This window comes from Camelus ferus, chromosome 30 (assembly GCF_009834535.1).
Source record: "Camelus ferus isolate YT-003-E chromosome 30, BCGSAC_Cfer_1.0, whole genome shotgun sequence".
NCBI lineage: Eukaryota > Metazoa > Chordata > Mammalia > Artiodactyla > Camelidae > Camelus > Camelus ferus.
The window spans coordinates 16,262,272-16,286,600 of NC_045725.1; the positions used below are offsets into that span (position 1 = coordinate 16,262,272).

General features: G+C 46.5%; 2 protein-coding genes across 32 annotated transcripts in view; both read right to left on the reverse strand.

Moving 5' to 3' along the window:
- CFAP53 (cilia and flagella associated protein 53) overlaps positions 1-3,026 on the reverse strand; it is a 46,718-nt gene extending 43,692 nt beyond the window's left edge. Inside the window, exon 1 of one of the 2 annotated variants that reach the window (XM_032470417.1) lies at positions 2,875-3,006. In XM_032470417.1, the coding sequence (XP_032326308.1) occupies positions 2,875-2,943 (69 nt within the window). In that variant the 5' untranslated portion in view covers positions 2,944-3,006. Of the gene's footprint in view, positions 1-2,874 lie in introns of both variants that reach the window. The other variant, XM_006177899.2, reaches the window with a different exon arrangement.
- On the reverse strand, positions 977-20,765 carry MBD1 (methyl-CpG binding domain protein 1). 30 transcript variants are annotated; one of them, XM_032470400.1, is made up of 17 exons: positions 20,606-20,737; positions 19,196-19,330; positions 13,221-13,335; positions 12,950-13,125; positions 12,780-12,862; positions 12,580-12,620; positions 12,064-12,210; positions 11,844-11,972; positions 11,592-11,666; positions 11,345-11,461; positions 10,462-10,629; positions 9,795-10,094; positions 9,564-9,701; positions 9,083-9,217; positions 8,936-8,997; positions 7,727-7,798; positions 977-3,190 (listed from the first exon to the last, which is right to left on the reverse strand). In XM_032470400.1, the coding sequence occupies exons 2-16, from the start codon at positions 19,303-19,305 to the stop codon at positions 7,759-7,761; spliced, it is 1,836 nt and encodes a 611-aa protein (XP_032326291.1). In that variant the 5' UTR covers positions 19,306-19,330; positions 20,606-20,737; the 3' UTR covers positions 977-3,190; positions 7,727-7,758. The 30 variants fall into 30 exon arrangements, with proteins under 30 accessions (XP_032326291.1, XP_032326297.1, XP_032326290.1 ...); XM_032470406.1 differs by lacking the exon at positions 977-3,190 and adding an exon at positions 4,128-4,250 and having other exon boundaries at positions 9,564-9,656; XM_032470399.1 differs by lacking the exon at positions 977-3,190 and adding an exon at positions 4,128-4,250.
- Between the last annotated feature and the right edge of the window lie 3,564 nt (positions 20,766-24,329).

A 24,329-nucleotide genomic window follows, 5' to 3' on the forward strand; every position in this document is an offset into this window, starting at 1 on the left:
AGTGTTCATGGGTGGGCTTGATGTGATTCCTACTCCTCCCAGGACCACCATGAAATCTACAGTCTTGAGCTTTGTATTTTCAGCCTGTTTTATCTAATCATCCTTAGGTGAGTAGTGAGACTCTGGTGTGCTCATTTATAGTAACAAAACTTTTTAACTCATGTGGTAGAGGTCAATCTGATTGTTTACAGTTAGAACATCACTGTCAGGATTACAAGAACACTGCCATTGGGATTTGGCAAAGGAGTCTCCCAGGGAAATAAAATCAACATTTGAATATAGCTTGATGAAAAGATTCAGGGTTCAGGGAATACACATAGGTAGCTAGATTTAGTTGAACAAGATAACACAGGGCTGAGGTGGGTTGGAGACAGAAGATGATGTTGAGGGTTACATCATAGGAAGTAGCTAATTCATATCCAAATTATTTACAGCCTAGATTTTGTCAACAAACTACTGTTCTCTAATATGTATGGCATTTTATGAATGAGGATTCAGTTACACCAAAGCAGAGTACTGTTGACACTGCACCCTGGGCAGGATACACACGGGAACTCAGGCTCCCAGTAGACATATGGGCAGGAACCAAGAGAACAGGAACCAAGCACTAAGGTCATCAGGAATCAATTGTCTTGAGTTGTCAGGGCAAGAACCAGACTCTGAGGTACATTTTGACTGAAGAGGGGAATAGGGGTGGAGCGTGGTGAGAAATAGCCTGAGCAGTGAAGGGGATTAGGAGGCCATTTAAGGCTTGGGCCATCCTGTGGAGGACTCTGTGGTCAGGAAGGATCCTGTTTCTGAATGAATAAGGTATGATGCAGAGTTCTCTAAAAACAAGGTGGTGCCAATCCATGCACAGTCTTGGCATTATGTACTTAAAACCTGTACTATTTAATAGAAACATAATATAAACCAGATCTGTAATGTAATATTTTCTAGCAACTATATTTTAAAAAGTAAAAAGAAACATGGGAAATTAATTTTAATAATATACTTTTATTTAACAAAAAATTCCAAAATATTATCATCTCAACATGTAACTTTAGGCATATTTCAAGTGCTCAAAAGCTAGTTGTGGCTAATGGCCACCATATTGGACATTGCAACTCTCAAACCATGCTAAAGTCAAAACAAAGGGTTTAATAACTACCCTGTACTTTCAAGGTCACTGAAGGCTTTTGTTACCATAACATCTCAAATTAGTTTCTACTATTACAGCTTACAGTTTAATGTCTTAAAGTATATTTTACAATCTAGGTTTGATTCTGGCCTCTACTGATACTAATTGTGTGGTCTTGAGCATGTTACTTAATCTCTTTGATTCTCAGGTTTCTCACCTGTCAAAATGAGCAAAATAAATGTTCTCCTAAAAAATTATTTTGAGAAGTAAATAATTGGGTCCTTAGGAGGCACTCACCAAATAGCTGCTCCTTTCGATTCTCCATTACTTCAGACATTATATCTTTTATCACCTTCTCCTGGAGGAATAGCATCCAAGTCTCATCTCTGGTGGCTTTAATTCTTCTCCCACCACAATTCTGCAACCTCTAACATCCACACTTCTTATCACACTCTGACATCTGATATACACCAGCTCTGACCTTTTCCTTTTCTTCTTTATTCTTCTATAAACCCGAAGTATTCAATAGGCCTGCTTCTCTGGTTTGCTGGTAATTTGGTAGAAGGGAAATCCTTATTGGTTCCCAGGAAAAGCAATAGCACCTAACCAATAGCCCAGGCCGTGAACACTGTGTTTGGATACAGAACCCAAAGAACATCTTTTTCTGTCCCTCATAAAGCCTGTCTGTAATGACCACCTTGAACCCTACAGACTAGAGTTCTAAAAGGCTCCAGTCCACTGATTTCCAGCCCCAGATCCTATAGTCCTTGGACCTAGAGAAGAGGGACGTCTATAAACTGACTGAGAACTGCTATGTGTACTATGGAACATAATAAAACTGTATCCTTCATTATCCCTGATTTTTCTTCCATAAAACACCAATACAGACAATATAGCACATCATTATCTACTGTGTTAACCTTTAGTGGTTTTATGCATGAGTAAGTTGTTTCTGCAATTAGATGATAAGCAACTTGAAGGCAGGGATCAGACTTCTAAAGAAGGATCACTGTATTCACTCCTGTATCTTCCACAGTGGTGCACACAGCAGGGGCTCAAGTAATACCTGTATAACTGCCTGACTACACATGGAGGTTTTCTAGCTTGCAGAAACAAAGGAATGCAGGAGCATGGACTAAGCGTCTGGGGTTCTGAGCAGGACCCATCAAATTCTGCAACGAGCAGCATTCCCCTGGCCTACCACCACCCCAGCCTTAAAGGCAACCAACCTCCTATTTCCAGGCCTGCAGAGATCCTTCTGTTATGGTTAAGTCAGCAAAGAAAGGGCTCTATAGCCACTCACAACCTCTCACAGCCCAATTCCCCTTCCACTGACGATTTTCCTAGGGGTGCGGCACTAGCCCAAGATCATACAGCTGAATCACTGCCGGCCCAGCGCCTAGATTTCCTGCAGCCTGACCTAGCGTCCTTTCCTTGACACATACTCCGCATCGCAAGGGGATGACCTCTTTCAGGAGTCTTGGAAGACTGAAAACCCTCAATATCTTAAGTGGTGATTCACCAAATACAGAAACCAAATGTTACAACTGACGCGGGGGTGGGGGTGAGGGACGGAATACGAGAGCTAGGCAAGAGACCTTATCCTTCCCTCTTTCAAAATTCAAGCTGCTGCATCAGGCAGGCACCTACTTCCCTTGAGACAGCCTCCGCTGGGAGCCAGGATAGGCTGGGCCGGGCCAAGTTGGGGGAGATGCAGAAAGCGGTAGGGTCCCGCACACACATCCCATGCTTACCACGATCACCACCTTGGGAGTGGGGCCCTTAACCTCCCGCTGTACGATGCCAAACCGCTGGCTGTACATTTTCGAGTCCCCTCGGGGCGGGGGCGGCGTCCGCCGCAGTTCCCCAACCACGGCGATCTGTGATACAATCTTCCGCGACGCAGAGGTCTGGTTGCCATGGTGCGCCTCGAGGAACTAGGGGCAGGTGAGGCGGAAGTTGGTCCCGTCACCATGGTGACCACAGACGCCGGCACTCGCGACTTCCTCTTGGAGTGGAAGAGCTGAGTCTGCGCAGTCCTCACCCCGCCTCCCGCCGACCTCTCTCCCTCTAGGGTTCATCAAACAGCAGAAAAAAGCCTCCTTAACCCGAAGTGAAGTCGAAGATCTATTTACATCCAATTGATTTTGCTATTTATATCCTGTAATCGGTCTAAAAGCACAAGAAAAGTTAGTGGGCATTTTGTGACAAGGTAAAATCTTGAGGCCATCACTAAATTAATCTTGATGACATAAATCATTACAGGACAACCTTATTCGTGTAGCTTTTTACAGGAATTTGCAAGGTATTTTCGCACATAAAAAGTCTCAGCTTTACAAATATCTTATAAGGTTGATGTAACAGCAGGTAGTATCCTCATTTTACAGCTGAAACAATTAAAGCTGAGAGCGCATAACTGCTTCGTCAGCCAACCAGACCAGTAATGGTAAATCTATTAAAATCAGGAAACCAGGGCTCAGACTTGAGGTACCCTCGGATGGCGAACAGTTCAGAAGGGCTGGTAGGGCAGTGACACGACCTGGCTGGGCACAATAAAAACCAGGACCAGAATAAGGGTGTGAATCAGAAATGCAGGTGATCAGGCTCTGAGATTCCAGATCCCAGGCAGGGTAACAAGTCAGGAAACCTAGAAGAGGCCCTCAGCACAGGTGGAGACCACAGCTGTACTTCGGGTCAAGAGCAAGGTGGTAGTTAACACCTAAAAGCCAAATAGGAATGACACTTTGGTACTCTCATTCTAAAGTGGAGGCGAACACAAAACTATCACTACAGCACAGGAAAAAAATTAGCACCTAGTCGGTGTAATAACCAAAGTACAACTAGTACTGTGTATCCCATCTTAAGACCACAATTTACTGTAAATTAGTATTCCTTAATCGTTTGTAATCCTCCCACTTCGGATTTTGTATGCAGTACTTTTCTAGGTTTGGACTCCATTTCCTGAATTGCTGGTTCAGCTTTTCAGCCACAAAATAATGTGTCTCTCTTCTCTTTTAAAATCTCTTTTAATAATTCTCTCATTTTGTCTTTTATCTCCTATAATGCTTCTTCTTTGAATTGCAGTTCGGCAATATACTCATTTTCATTTACTGCTAAGAGTTTACGTAGCCTGAAACAAACAAAAAAGAAAGAAATTAGATGGTCGTCTCCGTTCCCTGGACGGGGTCCTGAAGGCCAGTTCTTAAATCTTCGAGTCCCACGGGTGCCTGGCCCACCAGCTGGTCTGAATGGAACCACCCCTAAAACCACGCCCTTGGGGAAGAAAAGGAGGCAATGAAAACGCCCTCGGCTAGAGGCGGGGTCTGGCAAAAGCCACTGAGATTCAAGGACGCCCGTCGTGGGGAACCTCCGAGGGCTTACAGCCTGGAGGGTCCCGTCGAAATGAGTTTTCAGCGACAGAGGAAGCCAACTCTTGGCAACAACCTGGCTGCCCTCGAGTGTTTCAGCGTCGGTCCTGAGCTCGTCGTGCAGCGCCCTCACCCTGGGCGGGCCCCGTAATTTAATTCCGTTTCGGTTTTGCCTGTTGAGCCACTCCGTGAAGAGGGGATTCGGCTTCTCTCGGCGCCAGCTCAGGGACAGATGTCTCCGCCCGGCGGAGGCCACGCCCCAGGGCCGCCCAGGCCAGGGGTGAGGGGCCGACTCTCCTAAGCCCTGGTGGGAGGACCGCGGTCCCGGCGCCCCCTGGCGGGCCTATTCGGAAGGCGGGGGGGCGGACCACGCACCAAGTCTCAACCCCCTGGGCGGCCTAAGAGAAGTGATTCACCCAAGGTCCTTGGACAGAACCTGACCTTGATCTTGCCACCCACTATACCACTTTCTCAGAGGCAGTCAATTAACACTGTTAACCACCACCAAGACACTCCCAAAAGAAACACTAAGTATATAAATCAGTAAACGGGACAATAAAAATCATTTAAAAATAATTTTAAAATAGAACAGCATAGAGATAGAAACTATTTATATTATTTCCAATGCCTATTGTGCCCCAACAAGGTTCACGCAAGGGCTGTCCTCCCAACAGGTTCCTGAATTCTGTATTTTCACCATGAAATTCCATGATAAAGCTGGAAATCCATTCATCATTTGTAAATACATGTAAATTGATGTAGTTAATAAAACTGCAAGGACTTTATCTTTTTCATTCCTGAATCCCAGTATTAAGTACAGTGCCTACCATGGGCCAGGTTCTCAATACTTGAATGAGTGACACAAAAATAGCCGAGACCAGCAAGTTTTTTCTGAGTGGGCTTGACAATTTCTGTACTTGCTGGGGTCACCATGAAATCCATGGTCTTCAGCTGTGCATTTTCAACAACGTAGCTTTATCAAGTTATCCTCAGGTGAGTAGTGAGACCCTTAGGAGCTGATTCATGGCAGGGTAGCTTTGTAATGTGTCACCTTGACTAGGCTACGTTTCCTGTACTCCCTTCCCAGTATGCTTCCGGTTAGGATGGGCCACAAGAGACATTCTGCGTGATAACTGGAGGGCAGAAGTGAAGCAGCAGCACATTGTTTTTACACTTGGAGGTTGGTGCAGGGGCACCGGGCACTGTTGCAGTTCACACATGTTGTCATTTATCTGCTGGCTCACCTCGTTGGTTCAGGGCAGCAGTCAGGCCTATAGCCAGGCCTGCAGCTGCTCCACCTTCCCCAGGAGCTTCCTTCAGCTTCTCTAATTCCTGGGCCAGATGCATATTTAACTCTGTGATGAAGGGCACCAGCTTCTTCTGCAGGACACCCACATCATCGAAGTTGGAGGTGGTGAGAGACTGACATGGGTTCCAGGCCATCCTCGTGGTTTCCAGCTCGTGCTTGTGGGCGCCAATGTGTCCTTGGTCTCCCACACTTTACATCCATCTTCCCTTCCCGATTGCCTGCCCTGCAGACTTCAAGCTCCAGCATTAGATGCAAAGACAACAGCCTTACAGAGACTGTTCAACCAGCTCCCACAATTGCATAAGGTCAGATTCCTATAATAAATCCCTTAATATACATATATGCATTTACAGACATATATATAAAATCTTCATATTAGTAGTGATGCTTTTCTGATTGTACCCTGATACACATGGTAACCAGACTCTTATCTCATAAGTCAGAATGCTATTCAAATAAATTTCACTTAGGACATCAATGTCAAAATTACCAGAATACTAGGTTTATGTGGTTGGATCCTGTGGGGGAGCAAAATGGTATCAAGAAAATTATCCAGTCTTGATTCTGGCTGAAGTAGGAAGGATGAGGCAAAGGAAGGAGCAGAGGAGGGCAGCAGAGGGCTGTATGAGTTAAAGTAGAAAAATGTTTAATCTACATCTGAATTATCTAGAACTGCAGGGCTGGGACTAAAGTAAGGCAAGGGAGAACACACAGGCTACAAAACTTAAGGAGGCATGCACTCAGTCCTGGCCCTGTAAAGCTAGCAAAGTAACGGAGCACAGGTCTAATCTTTGTGGCACTTTATGAAAAACTGGAAAGTGAGACAGGGTTGAGCTAAAACTGGACCTTAGGCAGGACCTGAAGCAGAATGCAAATGCCTAGTGGACAGGGGCTGAGAGCAGAAACCAAGCACAAAGGTCATCAAGAGATCTGAGCCAGGCCAGGAGCTTTACTTTTGAAGAATTTTGGGTCTTCAGAAGTAAAGAGTAAAGAGAAGAGAGAATGACAGTAACAAGCCAGACAGCAGCCAGTGGGGAAGGATGCCTTTAGAGTTTAGGAATCCTATGCAGCACCCAAGACCTGGGAAGAAACCAGTCTTAAGAGGCACAGGTGCTCTGATAAGGTGGCACTACACTGCCTTGGCGCTCCCTAAACCATCCCTAAGGGCAGCAGTGTAAGTGATTTGTTATAATGCTTAGAGTAATCCACCTTGTTTTCAAGGTAACTAAAAACTCGTTAATATAACATTATTACACACTATTGGATACAGGTTATAGTTTACAGTTCAGTGGCTTAACTAAGAACAAGGCTTTTACAACCTGGGTTTGATACTAGGCTCTATCAATAGTAACTGTTCGACACTGGATAAGTTATCTAGTTTCTGTGAGTCTCATTTTCCCATCTGCAAAAGTGGGCAAAATCAATGCCTTCCTGAAAAAAGACTGTTTGAGGATTAAATAAATTAGGTCCACAGGAGGAACTCACCAAATAGCAGTTCCTTTTCTCATTTATGCACATTATATTTCAACTGCTGTCTCCCTGAGGAAATGTTTAGAGACACTACCAGGTCTCATCCAAAAGCCATTTAAAATTACTTATGATGATGGCTTGTTTAGGTTGAAAGTGGCTTTAATTACATCCCCTTCCCCCACCCCCGCTCCCCCCATCCTTACTATCCACACTTCTTATCACACTCAGGCTGCTGGGATTTATACCAGTTGGACAGATGCACCCACTTTCTACTCTTTTTCTTCCTTTTCTGCTTACTTCCTCTGTGAGCTCAAAGTACTGAAAAGGCCTGCTCCTCTGGTTTGGTAGTAGGCTTTCCCAGTTGCTCCTGACTCCCACACAAGCCCTGGCAATCGATCTATGGTCCAGCCTCTGAGCAGATCAGTGTTGTCTCTCATAAAGTCGGTCTGTAAATATCACCTTGAGTCCTACAGTCTGGAGAAGCCTCCCGTCTACTGCTTTCTAGCTCCAGGTTTTTTAAGGTCCTTGGACCTAGAGAAGAGGGAGCAGGTCTGTATGTTGAATGAGGTTCCCTATGCGCAAAGCAGAGCATCACAAAACCATTTCCTACCCTTCTGTGTCTGCCATCCATTTCCCCTTAAATATCCCTTATCTCTCTTCTCTTTTCTTCCAATACAAACAACATAGCAAATCAAGCACACCATTAGCTTCTCCATTAATGTGTAATGATTTCATGTATAGGGGAAATTGTTTCACTAGTTAGATTATAAGCTCCTTGAAGGCAAGAATCCTGTCTCCCGAAGGATAAGCCTTTCAGGGTCATTGTATCCACCTCTGTATCTCCCACGCTGCAGTGTGCCAAGCAGGGCCTCTCAGTACCTCATACTTGCCCAAGAACAGGCAGAGGAGTTTCTGGCCTGCTAACACTAGTTTGCAGGAACAAAGGAATCCAGGTGCTCAGGCCAACAGTTAACGTTGCCCGTGTCTGGGGCCCTGTGCAGGGCAGTCATTGCTCTGCAGGAGGCAGCATTCCCTTGTCCTACTCCCACCATCCCAGTCCTTACAAGCACCTATCCTTCCTTCTACTGCCAGGCCTGCAGGGACAGTTCTATGCAGCAGCAGAAGCTTAATAGCCTCAACAGGCTCCAAAAAGGCTCAAGAAGCACAGCCTAATCCCCCTCCACAGAGGATACTCCAGGAGGGACAGGACTTGCCCCAGATTACACAGTTGTGTGTGGACCCACATCACAACACCATCGCAGGGCCCAATTCTCCTGCCAAGCCCACCCATTCATCTCCTGGAGACTTCACAGGACTTCAAGACCCCAAATGATGTCTGAATAAGAATTTATATATTAAGTGTGAGCTCTGTGGATTTTCCTTGGGATATGGGGACAAGGCTTTCCTTATCTTCCTTTTTCTTTCAAATCTCACCACAGGGCACCCTGTCCTCTCCCCTCATCACCTCCCATGACCCTCCTCAACGAGAGCCCTGATCTAGACCCCAGGAGAAAAATCTAGGGTCCTATACTGATCATGATCAGAGCAGTGGTGTGGGGCCTTTACCTCCCACTACACCAGTCCAAAATCCTGGCTATACTTTAAAAACTGAGGGCCCACATCTGACCAGCACCCACCCGTGCCCACCCCTCACTGTACGGGGCACACCTTGGCAACCAGATTGCTGTGTCCCGGAGGCGGGTTCCACCCAGGCTGAAAATCTCCGTGATCTGGGGAAGAATTAACATCAGGGTCAACATGGCCAGTGGGGCTAACGCAAGGTCAGGGCAGGGTGAGGTGTCCCCCAGCACTGACCACGGGTGTGCCAGCCCCTCCTGCCTCCTCCTCTGGGGCCAATTCAGAGGCAGAGTCATCTTTGTTCTCCTCCTCCTTGTCCTCCTCAGGGTCAGGTGGCTCTTGCTTCACAGGTGGCAGGCCTGGGTCTACTGCCTGGGAGAAGTGGGAAACGGGCAGCTGTCAGAAGGGCAGGGCTGGCCTGAAACTCTCTCTATCAGCCAACCTGTCACCGTGCTGACAATCCCACTGCTGTCACACTTGAGCCCAGAAAAACCATCTCTCTGCCTACAAATCTTCTGCATTCCTCATAGATTTCCATTTTTCTGTTAGCTGGGCAGCAAAGCAGGCAAAACTAGTTGCCTGGGGAGGATGGGGCATCTGTCAGACAGGCGGGATAATTCTGTGAGAGGATGTAATCAGCACACGTAACTACTTTGCTCAAAGAACCATCATGGCTCACCATCAGTCTGCTCACAGACCACCCATCACAGACCCCCACCTTGCTGGGGCAGCCAGGCAGCAATACAGGAGAAGTCAGGATGGCTGTGCCCGGTGTCCAGTCTTCCAGGGCATCCGCCTTCTCTTGCTTCACCTGGGGTAAGGCCACAACCCAACTCAGGCCAGGGCACTGGGCCTCCTGTGTGAAGCAGGATTGCAGCAGACTTGGTCCCAGCTTCCCAGCACGAGGCTGGGCAGGGTTGGGAAGGGCAGGATAAGGTGGGACCCTCACCTGCAACAGAGCTTCTGTGGAAGCTGGGGCCGGGCCAGGCACCTGCACAGGACTGCTTGCACCCTCCCGTAAGAACACAAGGTCGGTGCCAGGTGGGGGCAGCACAAAACCACTGCCTGCTTCCTGCTTCACTGGAGTCTGGGCATGGTCTGGTCGGGCTGTGGGTGTGACCAAGGGAGGCTTCAAGGTTTGACCCAAACAGGGCCTTCGAGTAGAGCCAGGCCTCTTTCGACGAGGGTACGGCGGGGGCGGCCCTGCCCCATCCTCGGACTCTGCCCAGACACTTGGCAGGAGCCGCTTCTGTAAGGAGAAATGGGGTGTTATGGCCACCTGGTTCAATAACCAACCACACTACTCTGCCCTGATCAGTGTATGCCTGCTAATCACCCCCATCAGTACTAGTACAGAATCTGCTTATATACGAGCCCCCCCATCGTCAAGCCTGCTAGTCTCCTGTGGGCAATGCCAGTGCCACCCAGATTCCTCGCTTATCCCAGGACAATGTCTGCTAATTGCCTGCCAAACCCACGGCCCCACCCATTGCTCTGAAGCTGCAGGACCTATCTAGCCTGTCCCCACCCACCTACTAGGCCTGCCCACCCTTCCCAGGCACTGGGGGGGCCTGCCCTATTTGTCCCCACTACCTGACCCTTCCTGCTGCACCCACCATAGCAAACTGCAGGCACTGGCGCCAGCGACACTTCTGGCGCTTCTGGTTGCTGCCCCCAAATTTGGGCTTGTCACAGCAGAAGTCGCAATGGCCACAGTCCATGCGCCGCAGGCAAGCTGCACAGGCCCCACACTTGCGGTTCTGCCGGCGGTTTGTGTAAGGCTGCTGGGGAACAGAGAAAGGAGGTTGCTGTCACTAAGACAATTATAATGTTTCTCCTGTTACTTTTCCACTAGCCTGGCTGGAGGGAACTGGTTGCACACTAGTCTTAGCCTGACTCCCTACTAGTCACAATTCAGTGCCTTCTAGTCCAACACCAGGCACCATCACTGCACCAGATGGCCCTCGATACAAGGATCGTAGCTGCTCCAACACAGTATCCAAGACTGGGCACCAACACCATGTCCTGGACTCCTGCCTCCAGCAGGATTTTGCTGACCCTCTATTAGCTCCCATCACTGCGCCTGCAATGTCTGCTCATCTTATGTGAACTTCAGTCTGTGCCAGTTTTTCCTTTATTAGCTCCACCAGAGTGTTGGTTCATCTGACTGTCACTATCACTGCACCTGTTGATCCCATATTAATCCCTCCCCCATGGTCTGCTTATTGCACACTACTACCCATCACTGTGCCTTACTATTCCCCTATTAGGCACACTGCAGCATCTGCTTCTTTGGTGTTAAACCAAATGCCCTGGGAGAGTCTAGGCTTGTCCAGGTAGGGTGAGACCACTCACTAGCTCATCCTCGACTACACGATAATAGATGAATTCGGCAGGTGGTGAAGGGGGGCTCTGGGGTGCTGCAGAGGCAAATGGGTGGGGTCAGGGCAGGTGGGTGAGGTTATGGTTGTGCCTTCCCCCTGCCCACCAGGGCCTCACCGGCTCTGGAGACTCTGGAGGCTGTGACGGGGGAGGTGGAGGCGGTGGCTGGGCTCGGGGGCGCCGCCGGGGAGCCACCTTAGCGTCGCAGCCTCCCCTGCGGCGGCCATGTTTACCCTGGGAAAAAGCCAGAAGGATACTTTAGACTTGATGGCACAAGGCAGACAAAGAACCACCTCCCACCCCCTAGGAGTGCAGAAAGCATGCGTGTAGGACAGGCAGGCAGAGTGTGGGGTGGGGCACTCACAGCAGGGGGAGCCACAGCTAGGGGAGGGCGTCGTTGACATCGCTGATGGTGACGACGGAGACGGTGGGCAAGGTGCTGGCAGACAGGGACAGGTAGTTGGGGCCAGGGCGGTGAGCATGGGGTTGGGGAGAAAAGAAGACATGAGGTGGGCAAGGCCAAGTTGGAAGAAAGCAGCAGCAGCAGCTTTAATAGCAGAATGAGCTCTGCCCCAGCCCTGACCCCACCAGCGCTGGCCCCTCCAGCCTGACTCACCCGCAGGCAACGCCGCTGGACGCACCTCCACTGGCGCCTGAGACCGGGGCGGGGAGGGCGAAGGCAGACTCGACAACGGCCACAGTCCTCTCGGGTCTGACAGCCCCGGCATACTCCACACCCTCGGCTCTGCAGGGGGGCCGGAGGTGTGATGTATGGGGCCAGGGCTACGGGGCCAGGGCTGGGGTGAGCTTGGGCCCACCCCACCTGCTCGACTCACCCTTTCCACAATCCGGAGGCACCGTCTTCGCTCACACTTGCAGAAGAGCCCCGAGGCCACATCATGGGGCAACTGCAGAAGGCAGGTGGAGCAGGCCCCACAGTCTTCCGTTACCTGGCAGGCCGCACACTCCCCGCAGCCCACACGCTGCCAGGAATGGGTGGGGCAAGGTCACAGGTCCAGGCAGAGTGGCTCCAGGAGCACTGCCCCTCACGTTTCTGCTGACCCCACATTAGGCCCTATCACTATGTCTACTAGTCTCCCATCTGCCTCATCACTGTCTGATAATTACTGATGAGCCACCATCATTGAGGCCATAACAATGTTTACTGTTCCCCTGTTAACCTCATCACTGTGTCTACTGACAGCCCATTAACTCCCATTACTGTTGGCTGGCTACAGCCAGCTCTCTACAAAATGACTGACACCCTGTGGATCCAACACCGTTCCTTCAGACCCTCAACAGCCCCCATCACATCACTGCACACTTGTCAGGAGGAGGCAGGTCATGCTTACCTTAAACTTCCTCTGCTCCCGGTTAAAAGCAATTCTCTGTGCTGCAGGGAGGAAGAAAGGAGAAGAGAAATATAAAGGGAGCATCAGATATCTAACCTCACCACTGCCTCTGCCCTGACATCTACCATTCAACCTCCAGCCAGACACCTGCCTCCTAGCCTGCTCCAGCTCTACCTCCCAGTGCCCTAGGGGCAACTCACCTCGGCAGTCCTTGCACAATGTCTTGAGCCGCTGCCTTCGGGTACCATCCCCTGAGAAGCTGATTCCACAGTTCTCACAGCACCTGAGGTGGGAAACATGGATGTGGGGCCCTGAGTGCACCCCTAAGCACAACCCTCATAGACTTGGCTCACTTTAGGCCAACACTCACCCAGGTGCAGGAAGTGAAGCTGGGGCTGTGTCAGCATCAGCCTTGGTCTCATCCCCTGGGGCCTCCTTCCTGACCTCACTCTTCTGGGGTCCAACCTGACGTTTCCGAGCCTTGGCTGGCCTCGAAGCCTTCTTCCGCTTCCTGCTGGGGATGGCCACGGAATGAGAGGACTGGGCCTAGAGATGAGAGCAAGGGCAGGAAGAATGTAGGTCAGTGGTGGATGTTAGGTGGCTCAGCCACCCCTGCTTCGGTACCCCTCACTGTATAGTACCTTGGGTGCTGGATAGCACAGGATGCCTTGTTTGAAGTCAAAGAGGGTGAGGTCGCATGCAGGGCCCAGGTACCGGGTCAGCTCAACTTTGCTTCGGATCCTGTCTCCTGTGGGGCTGGGGGTGGGCCAACATGTAATGGTACATAGGTGGAGCCATTGCCACTCCACCCACACAACCCTCCCACTGGGCTGGCGAATAGGTCTGCAGAGCTGGTGGGATATAGGAGGCAGCCTGAGATCGGCCTATGAACCCTGAACAGGCCCTACTCCAACTAACCCTGAACAGCAGGAATATAAAAAGGGTATAAATACCAGCATGTATACAAACATTAATAAATAATATAAACATAAGTGGATATGCATGTATTTATAACAGGTGCTACTAGTGGTATTCTATGTAAGTGAAAATAAACACAAATAGGAACGCAAATGTATTAAATAACATGTAACTGTGTTAGCATTACATACTAAATATGTAAACAAATAATGAAAACTTATATAAGAAACAAGCAAATGTTTTAAATACAGCTGGCCCTTGAACAACATGGGTTTGAACTGCACGGGTCCACTTATACACAGATTTTTTTCAACAAACACAGTGGAAAAATTTTTGGAGATTTGTGACTATCTGAAAAACCTCGAACCACGTAGCCTAGAAATATTGAAAAAATTAAGAAAAAGTTAGGTATGTCATGAATGGATAAAATATATGTAGATACTAGTCTATTTTGTCATTTACTAAAATAAAATATACATAAATCTATCACAAAAAACTAAAACTTATCAAAACTTACACACACAAACACTTAAAGACCATATGTGGCACCATTCACAGTCAAGAGAAACTAACAAATGTAAAGATGCGTATAACATCACAAATGCATAAAATTAACTGCAGTACACAGCGTACCACTATAATAATCTCATAGGCACCCTCCGTTGCTATTGCAGTGAGTTCAAGTGTTGCGAGTATCTACTTAAAATGCCATGGAAGGCTAATCATCTCCAAGTGAGCAGTTTGTTTCTCTAGTAAATTGTACATCACAGTAGAAAGTGACCCCTTGTGGTTCCCACATCATTTTCATTGTGTTTTGTGCAATATCGTAAGCCTTGAATATAACACCATGGGACCCAAAGTGTAGCTAGTGGTGCTGGAAGTGCTCCCAAGAAGCAGAGAAAAGTAATGACATTACAACAAAAAGTTGAATTGCTTGATATGTACCGTAGATTGAGGTCTGCAGCTGTGGTTGCCCGCCAATTCAAGATTAATGAATCCAGCGTAAGGACTATTATAAAAAAAGAAAAGGAAATTCATGAAGCTGTTGCTGCAGCTATGTCAGCAGGTGCGAAAACCTTGCACTTTTTGCAAAATATCTTTCTATCTCATACTGAAAATGCAGCTTTCATGTGGGTGCAGGATTGCTATAAGAAAGGCATACCTATAAATTCTAATATGATTTGAGAAAAAGTGAATTCATTATATGACAACTTAAAAGCAAAAGGAAGGTAAAGGCTCTAAAGCTGGAGAACTGAATGCCAGCAAAGGATGGTTTGATACTTTTAGAAAGAGGTTTGGCTTAAAAAAAGTCAACATAACAGGAGAAGTTGCTTGCCAACCAAGAGGCAGAAGACATTAAGAAAATCATCGAGGAGAAAGGATATTTCCCTGAAGAGGTTTTTAACATAGACAAAAGCGCCCTATTCTGAAACAATAACAACAACAACAACAACAACAACAACAACAACAACAACAAAACTGTCATAAAGGACATTTATCAGTAAGGAAGAGAAGTGAGCACAGAATTTAAGACAGGAAGGGGAAGGCTGACTCTCCTGTTTTGTGCAAATGCTGTCAGGTTTGGAATCAGGACTGCCCTTATTTATAATGTTGCTAACCCTTGAGCCTTGAAGGGAAAAGATAAACACCAGCTGCCAGTCTTTTGGTTGTCCAAGAAGCCTGGTCAGTGGGAACCCTTTTTCTGGACTGGTTCCATCAATGCTTTGCCCCTGAAGTCAGGAGGTACCTTGCCAGCAAGGGACAGCTTTTATAGTTCTTTTGATATTGGACAGTGCCGCTGGCTACCCAGAACCCCATGAGTTTGACACCAAATGAGTCAAAATGGTCAACTTGCCCCCAAACACAACATCTCGAATTCAGCCTAAATCAGGGAGTCCTAAGAACCTGGAAGGCTCATTACAAATGGTACTCTATGGAAAGGACTGTCAACACTATGGACGAGAACCCTCATAGAGAGAACATCATCAAAGTCTGGAAAGACTGCCATTGAAGATGCCATCATTGTTATAGAAAAAGCCACGGAAGTCATCAAGCACCAAACAATAAATTCCTGCTGGATAAAACTGTCCAGATGTTATGCATGCTTTCTCAGAACTTAGGACCAAGGCAGTCAACAAAATCATGAAAGAGCCAGTAGAGATGACAACAAGGTGGGAAGGGATGAAGGGTTTCAAGATACAGATATTGTATTTAGGAGCCAATATATACCATACCAAAGAAAGTAACATAAGATGACTTGATGGAGATGAGTGCAGCCAAACCAGGGCCAGATGATGAGGAAGAAGATGAAGGAGTGTTCAAAAAAAAAAAAAAAAAAAAAAGACATAAGACAATCTAGCAGAAGAGTTCCAATATGTAAGACTGCTTTGACTTCTTTTAAGACATGGACCCGTCTATGATATGGGCACTGAAACTAAAGCAAATGGTGGAAGAAAGATTAGAACTGTACAGAAACATTTTTGGAGAAATGAAAGCGCAAAAAAAGTCAGACAGAAATTACGATGTAGTTCTGTAAAGTTACACCAAATGTGCCATCCTCTATGCCTCTCTTTCTACCTCCTCCTTCTACTGCCTCTGCCACCAACCTCTCCTCTTCCTCCTCCTCAGTCTACTCAACATGAAGACAACAAAGATGAAGACCTTTATGATGATCCACTTCCACTTAATGAATAGTGTATAATCACTGGGCCATACAGTTAATACTTATCTATTGCGTTTGTGTGTATCTTCGTGGGAAAATCCAACAAATGTATGACAAAGACTGTATGAGACGTTTTTGTGTCACCATCATCATTTCTCAAGTAGTCGTCATATCCAAGACTTGAAGTGGATAGACTATCCTCACACAGACATAAGGTGAGTGTTATTTAATATAAAATTAATAATGTGTTAGTTTTCTTAGCTGATTTATAACTTTCAAAGAATATTTCTTGCTTTCAAAGAATTATATCACCGTACAGTATGCCTCTCTCTGGTAAATAGAAAAACTGCCTATCATCACAGGTAAGTGTTTTTTTTTAAATGTAACAATATTTCCAATATTATATTACGAATACGATTATAATACTATATGCCATAAAAATTTTATAACAATTCATTCATTCATTAGTGTATAGGTTAGGCTACCGTGAAATAATCTTATCAATTATAGCAGGCTACCATAAAGCAATCATATTGCTCCTTCTTCATTTCAATGCATGAACTGTTATACCTGTAAATAAATGTCAATTTTTCATATTATCTTTTCATTTTTAATGTCTGGTGTTAGCAATACGTATAATATCTACAATGTTTTGTATCATATAAGGTAATACTGATGTACTGACAGGCGATTCATCTTGTAAACGAAGTAAACTTACAGTACTGAAAAATACAGTACTGTAATGAACTTTTTATTCCTTATGACTTTTCTTAATAACACCTCCTCTAGCTTACCTTATTTTAAGAATACAGTACATAATACATACAACATACAAAATATGTGTTAATCAACTGTTTATGTTATTGATAAGGCTTCCAGTCAACTGTAGGCTATGAGTGGTTAAGTTTTTAAGAAGTCAAAAGTTATATGGAAATTTTTGACTGCACATGGGATTGGCGGCTCTAACCCCTGCATTGTTCAAGGGTCAACTGTATACATATAAATAAGTGTACATATAAATATAGATACAAATACATGTGTAAACAAAAATATGCAACTACATACAAAACAAAGTATAAGTAATTGGTGTTGGGAGATAATACTCCCCAAGTCTCATTTCTGCATGTCTTGCAAGAGCAGACTGACTATCCTTTGTTATGAACTATCTTTTCAAGGATGTGTGTACGGCATCAGCCTTGGAAGATAAGAGATAGGGTGTCCTTCCAGAGCAAAGGGAAGGCATCCTTGCTGCCATAATATTATAAAAGACTGGATACCTTAAGATCAGGGTTTCTTTCCTGCAACACAACCCACTGCACAGGCGGGTGCTAATTAGCCTTCTTCATGTCAGCCTGTGGGAATTGACATTCGAGGAACTGGCACAATAATGATGACATACTGGATACTGCTATTTCTGTAATAAACTATCTTTCATCTCTGACCCAGGAGTCTCATATCTCCTACCAGCATTCACAAAACTGTGACATACTCACTTATTAGCTTGCCCTAATTTAGGGTGAAATCATTGACCCTTTTCAGTCCTTGATAATTATACTTATAAATTGTTAATATGTGAGTAAGTGTACAACTAAACATTAATAAATGTAATTGTATTTATAATTTTACTATATTCCTCCAGGAAAACAGCAACTTACACACAAAAGAAGTTCAGAAAAAGTACAGAAAACTTAATAACTACATCACTAATATATTCCAAAAGACCTAAAATCCTTTAATGTAACTTGTTTTATAAACATGTATGTTCATGTACTTATAGTCAGTTCTTATTATTCACCGTAATTATGTTCTATAAAGTCACTTTGAACACTGAATTAGTGAGTACAGAACCACTGCTCCTAGTGGAACTGCAGATTAAGTTCCTACAAGCCTCTGGTCACGTTTTTGTCAACTGATCAGTATGTAACCTTGTTTTATGTGCGTTTCTGTTTAAAGACACCCTGCTTAATATATCCCTCTTACAAATAATTAACTGCATGGTCTCTGAATGATTTAAAGCCAGGAGCCTTGGAAGCCGTCTGTGTTATATACGTTCCTCTGTCAATGTCCATGTAAAACAAGCCAGTCTCATCAGCACTGAAAGTCTACTCTTCTGTATAACCCTTTTCCCATATAACACTTAGCAGGTGTTTCTTAAGTTCTTCTGCAGACTCTTATCTGCAGAACCTGCCTCGCTTGCAAATTTAACACTTTTCATGATGTATCACCTTCTGAAATGTGTGAGCCAGCCAACAGTAGCTGAGACAGGCTTAACATTTTCCTAACCCTAGGTAACAGGACTGTCAATGTTCTTTACTTTCAGTCTCAGAACGCTGTCCACTACACTCTGGTCATCATTTCATGGATCCATGAATTTAACCACTTTCCACCTTTTCCCTACCCTCATCACGTTCTATAGATGTTTCTTTAGCGCTTTCTGGAGCAGCCTCAAGTACTAATCGGCAGATTTCCTCTTCTTTTTCTAGATATACTGCCTTTTTGATTCATTAACATTGAACTCACAGCCAACAGCACTGCAACTCATGCCTGAACAAAGCTTATTTAACATGAATTTTCACTTTACAGCACATCAGAGACTTGCATTTAGAACACTAGACAGTACTTCAACACTACACTTGGGGGCAACTATAAACAGCAAAATCACCACTAAAAACTACAAAACTGCAGAAAACATGACACTAAGTAGACCTCAAAAAGGATACTTGTTTACAGTACAAGAGCTGAAATAAGAAAGCCTCATTCAACCTCAGGGCTGGGAACACATGCATTAGGAGACTTATTTTTTGCTGCTCTGGTACATATCCACGAATGACCGTGATAGCACAGTGATTATGACTTGGAGCTACAAACAAACTTTAGTGAGTAGGCACATTTATAAATATGAACATTGTGAATAAAAAGAATCAACTGTATATGCATAACTTAACCCCACCCATGATTTTAACCACACCCCCTGATTTCACCCTGCCTAACCAGGCTCAGCCCTAATCCCTGACTGTGTCCACAACCACCCAGTACCTCTGGTAATAAGTGTCTGAGCGTCCACAGGTGGCACCTGACTTGCGAAAGACCTCACGGCGCTTCCAGCCGGGGCCCAGGGCTGGGCAGTCCAGCCAGTCCTCAGCCATGGGGGCCACAGGAAGGAGCAGCGGCCTGCAACATGGAGGGAGCAGTGGGAGAAACTGAGGCTCTAGGAGGGGACATGTTGTGCCCCCAAGCCACACAAACCCGTGCTATCTATCAATGCTTGTTCAAGACCTAGGACCCGCCACAAGCAACCAGCCAATATAAAGAAGAGAAAACCCCCACCCCTACTCCATTCTTCCCTGTCCTGGGCCCAGGAGCTTATCATTCCACACCCTTCTTGACCTGGTAGCCCCATCCTCAACCCAAGGGCCCCTATCCTCAATGCATTCCTCACTCTCAGCGTCCTAATCCCCGATTCCTCCCCATCCTCAGCCTGAGAAAGCTCATTCCTCCCATCCTCAGCCCAAGAGGTCCCTATACCACTCGTCCTCAGACCAAGGTCCCAGTACTCTACCTCAGCGTCCTGACCTTCCATTCATTCCCTTCCTTGACCCAGGAGTCACTAATTTCTCTCTTCCAGTCTTTAACACTCCCATTCCTTTCCTGTCTGCTGTCCTATTATCCTGCTACCTCAGTGTTATTGCCTCAAGTTTCTTCTGTCCTCTGCCAGAGAGCCTCCAACTCCTCCATATACTTGACCTTAACAGCCCCTCATTCCTTCTGCTCCTCAGCCTGAAAGCCTTCCCCATCTTATTTTCCCTCTGTCAGTGTTCCAAGCCAGAATTCGTTCCCAAGCCCCCAAACCTCCCTATTCCTCTCTTCTGAAGCTAAAAAGTTCTCTTCAGCGTCCTCAACCTCCATTCCTCTCAGCGGCTTGAGAGAACCTGATTTCTCCCTTCAGCATTCTGAACCCCCCAGACCATTCCTCTTCGTTCTTGGCCCAGGATCATGCCATCCCTAACTGTCAGCGTTCTGACCACCTATTTCTCATTGTCCTCCATACGAGACCCCGGCCCCTCCCCTTTAGCATACCAATGCCCCATTTCTCCCTGTCATCAGCCTGAGAGCCCCTCATTTCTCCCCCTTAGCGTTCTGAACCCTCATTTCTCTCACCTTAACCTGAGAGGCCCCGATATCTCCCCTTAGCGTTCGGATCCTCCCCCATTCCTTTCCGTCCTCGTCCAAGATCCCGACATTTCCACCTGTCAGACTTCTGAGCCTCATTCCTCCCCGTTCTCTGCCTAAATCTCTCCATTACTCCCCTTCAATATTCCGACGCCGCCATTCCTCCCACTCATCGGCCTGAGGGCCCTTCATTGCTCTCCGTCAGCGTTCTGAGTCTCAGTTCTTCCCCATTCTCTGCCTGAGCGGTCTCCATTTCCAACCCCACAACTGTCTCACCAGCTCGGCTCCCGGCAGGTACCTTCCGCCGCTCTAGGTCCGCGGACCCATGGCGAGGGTCCCGCCTCTGACTCCCGCCTTGCCCAGCTCCTCTTCTTCCTCCTCCGCAGCGGCTTCCTCTGAAGCGGTAGCTGTCGCCTCCGCGGCGGTTCGTTGCTCCAGGAACCGGAAATCCGCTGTCCATCTCTCGGGCTCCGCCCCCTGGCAAGAGCCTGCGCACTAACACCCCGCCAGCGCTTGCCCTAAGCAGAGAAAACTCCGCGCCTGCGTGGTGAGTCCGGCGGCGGAGCGCGCCCCTTTTTGAGGGGCCTGCTGCGCTTGCGCGCTGACGTCCAGCTCCGGCAGGCGCCTCAGCGGAGACCTGCCACGCCTGCGCACATCGCTTAGCCCTACTGCGTTCATGTCGTTCTTGCCTGCGCTCTGCAGTCCCAACCTAGGGGGACTAGGAGGTTTGGGGTTGGTCGTGGTCTCTGTTTCACTGGCGGCCTCCAGAAGGAGTAACCAGGAGGGAGGGGCGTAGAAGGCTGGGGTTGTACTGGAGCCCTTCTCTCCCACCTGTTGCTGAAATCATGCATGTGCTCTTCTATTCCTCCTGTCAGGGAAAAATTCATGGATAGTTGGTCTAAAGGAGGAATAGAAAATTTTATTGGCGCCAACTTGAGGATTATAAACTGGGAGATAGTCTTTCAGAAAACTCGAGGACTGTTCGGACTGTTAGGCGGCAGAGGCACAGTTACATACAGTTTTGAGACAAAGAATCAAACATCAAAATGGCACACTGACATTTTACATAAAATTCACCAAAGACATTGTGTGGCTGAACCACACTGACTCCGTTTTGTCAGCTCCATCTTCCCACTGGCCTACCCCCTCCTCTTTCTGCCTGACTGAGCTTTAGCCGATTCATAAGGAATGCACCCAGCGAGAGAGGTTCCCTATCCACTTTTACCCTTGCTTTCATTTGATATGAAAATTGGAAGAATGCCTTTTGCTGACGCAGATGGTTAATGATCTGCAGAGAATAATGGTCACGAGACCCCTGTGGGAGGAAAAATGCCCCACTTCCCGTTGGCATGGATGTGTTTCTCCCTTAGTAGTGAAACTGAAGGCTAACCTGAGTAGGCCCGCCAAACCTAACCTACCTCTCTTGCTTTTACTTGCTTGCTTTCAGATGATTTTAAACTAAACCTCCACTAGCTTCCTGATACATAACACCTCTGACATATGGGGTCACTATAGTATCTGTTCCTTAAGTTATTTTTCGGGAACTTGGAGCTAGTCCTTGCCCAATTCAGAATAGTTAAGGCCAGTAAGCATCCAACTGGGGCTGCGTGCGTTTCCTGTGGATGACATTTTGACATCGGAGGGCTAAAAACTCCACCCTCAGAACAAGCTAAAACTGCCATTTTCTAAACATGTGTCCTACCAAGAGTCGTGAAGCTCGACTACACTTGCATAGACCACTGAAAGACCTCGCTTTTCTTAGTTCCAATTACCTTTCCCCATGTCTCAGGCCACCCTGCCTCAAAACCTATCTTCACGAGACGGATTTGAGATTCATCGCCTCACTTTTCTTTTAATAAATCTTTTCTCGTGAATAAATCTTTTCTCTGCTGCAAACCTCAGCATCTCAGCATTTGGCTTGCTGAATATCGAGCAAATGAACCTAGCTTGGTAACAACAATCAGGTTCTATCCTTAGCTTTGGCTCCTTTAAGTTCTCCTTTACCCCTTTCAGCAGTATGCAGTGCAGCATGAATGCTTCCAGATTGAAATCTGCCTGATCTTACCCATATGTAAATTACCCACAATAAACTTTATAATTGTACTTTATGGAGTTGCTTTCTTCATTTTTTGGTGTTAAAGTTTATTCTCAGTTCAGGGGATGTTATTCAATATCCCTGCCTTTGAACAATTGGCGAGCCAGCCAGGAGACCAAAAATGAAACAGATATGGATAAAGGGAATACGTTGCGTGAAAGCCTGTTATCAGTGGGGGAAATCCCATGATGGCCAGCCTCTTCCATGTGGGGAGATCTACCCGAGTATTTAGAACACTTTGGACTGGTGCATGAGCATGGGGATGCCCCCCAAATGCCATATGAGCTGCTGGACATTCTAACCAAAGCAGTAGGTAAAGAGAAACTAAGGCAGGAAGTTGAACATGTTATAGCCACAGTAGTATGACTGCTGCTTTGGGCCCCGTGACTCAGTACAGAAAGCAAGCTCTGACTCAGGCAGGAACTAGAAAAAAGCTAAAATGTCCATGACATTAGAAAAAGACCTATGAGTGGCTTGTTTCTCCAATTCGGACCTACAAGGCAAAAAGGTACAGCAAAATGAGGAACACCTGGAAGTCATGGTAAGCAAAGTGGCAAAAATGCAAGGGTGGCTACATGTCATCCAACAAGGTGCATACCATCATCTCACAGGAAGATTGGAATCCCAAATGATGGGATCCATGTTGTAATGATTCCTCTGAGGAAGAAGGTGTAATTGTTGAAGGGGAAGATAACCTAAGGGATTGCCCCCTCATTCGAACAAAGACTGAGACAACCCATAAGCTCAGAGATTGCCAAAAAGAGATACCAACTAACCAAAAGATAACTACGAGTGAGTATTCTTCTGCAGAATTAGTTGAGTTGACAGCCTAGGTTCAAAAAAAAACAACACCAGGAAAGGAGTAGCTGCATTGTTACTCCACCTGTGGAACAGGGGCAGAGACAATATCAGGTAAGTAGCCTGGAGATGTCACTAAAAATGGATTTAGTGACACACAGCCAGCCCTGAGACAAATGCTGCTGGAATTATAGGGAACTGAGGACAGATGGCTGATTTAGTTACTTGGATTAAGGCTAGGGTAAAGCTGGCCTGGCCTAACAAAGGACATGTCCTATCACCTCCATTATGCTGAAACTCCGTGGAAGAATTACAAGACATCATTGAAGAACTTGGAATGAGACATGCTATTTATGCCAACAACTTAGAGGGGCAGATGAAGAAATATTTACCAGGGGTATGAAGGATTGCATCTTACAGTCTGCTCCTGGAATTTGGTATGACACCTTAGTATCACTTCTGGCATCTGTGGTCGATAAAATGATAGCTCTGATAACTGCAATTACAGCAGATCTCGGTGAAACAGAAACAGTCCTCCAGTGAGGAAATAGAAAGGTAGACAAAAATAAAGAGAGAAAAGAGAAATAAACAAAGGACGGAGAAAAAGCAGGGGAAGGACAGACCCAGGTGTCACACAAACTGCTTTGGCAGAACTTAGTGTCAGCTAGGGACTCTAAGGAAGAGACTGATGAAACAACAACAACAACAAAACCAAAACCAAAATCTAATTCAGTTCTTTTATCTTTGTGAAAGTTCCTACCAAAATAAATAAACAAACAAACAAATAAACAAATGATTTGCTCCTCTGTCTGCTCACAAGAAACATGTGACAATGTGTCCCAGTCCCTCCCCGCCCCCTCCCCTACTAGAAGTAGAATCCTAAGGGTGAATCCCCCCTCACCGAGGGACTAGGGGTAGGGCCAGCACCACCCCTACATGCAATGGGGAGGTGACTGGACGCTTCATGTGGAATTGACAATTTATTGGTCCCACGCAAACAAACAGCACTGTTAGATACCAGAGCTGAGTGTACCTTGTTGTATGGAAACTCCTCTAAATTTGGGGGAGAAATATGGGCTACAGACAGATTTGGGGGCCAAACTATTC

Coding starts and splice junctions, on each gene's coding strand:
- MBD1 (XM_032470391.1), bottom strand. CDS start 19,305: ATGGCTGAGGACTGGCTGGACTGCCCAGCCCTGGGCCCCGGCTGGAAG. Junction 12,621..12,779: donor ATTGTGCAAGGACTGCCGAG/GTGAGTTGCCCC, acceptor TCCTCCCTGCAG/CACAGAGAATTGCTTTTAAC. Junction 11,462..11,591: donor TAGCTGTGGCTCCCCCTGCT/GTGAGTGCCCCA, acceptor GCTTTTTCCCAG/GGTAAACATGGCCGCCGCAG.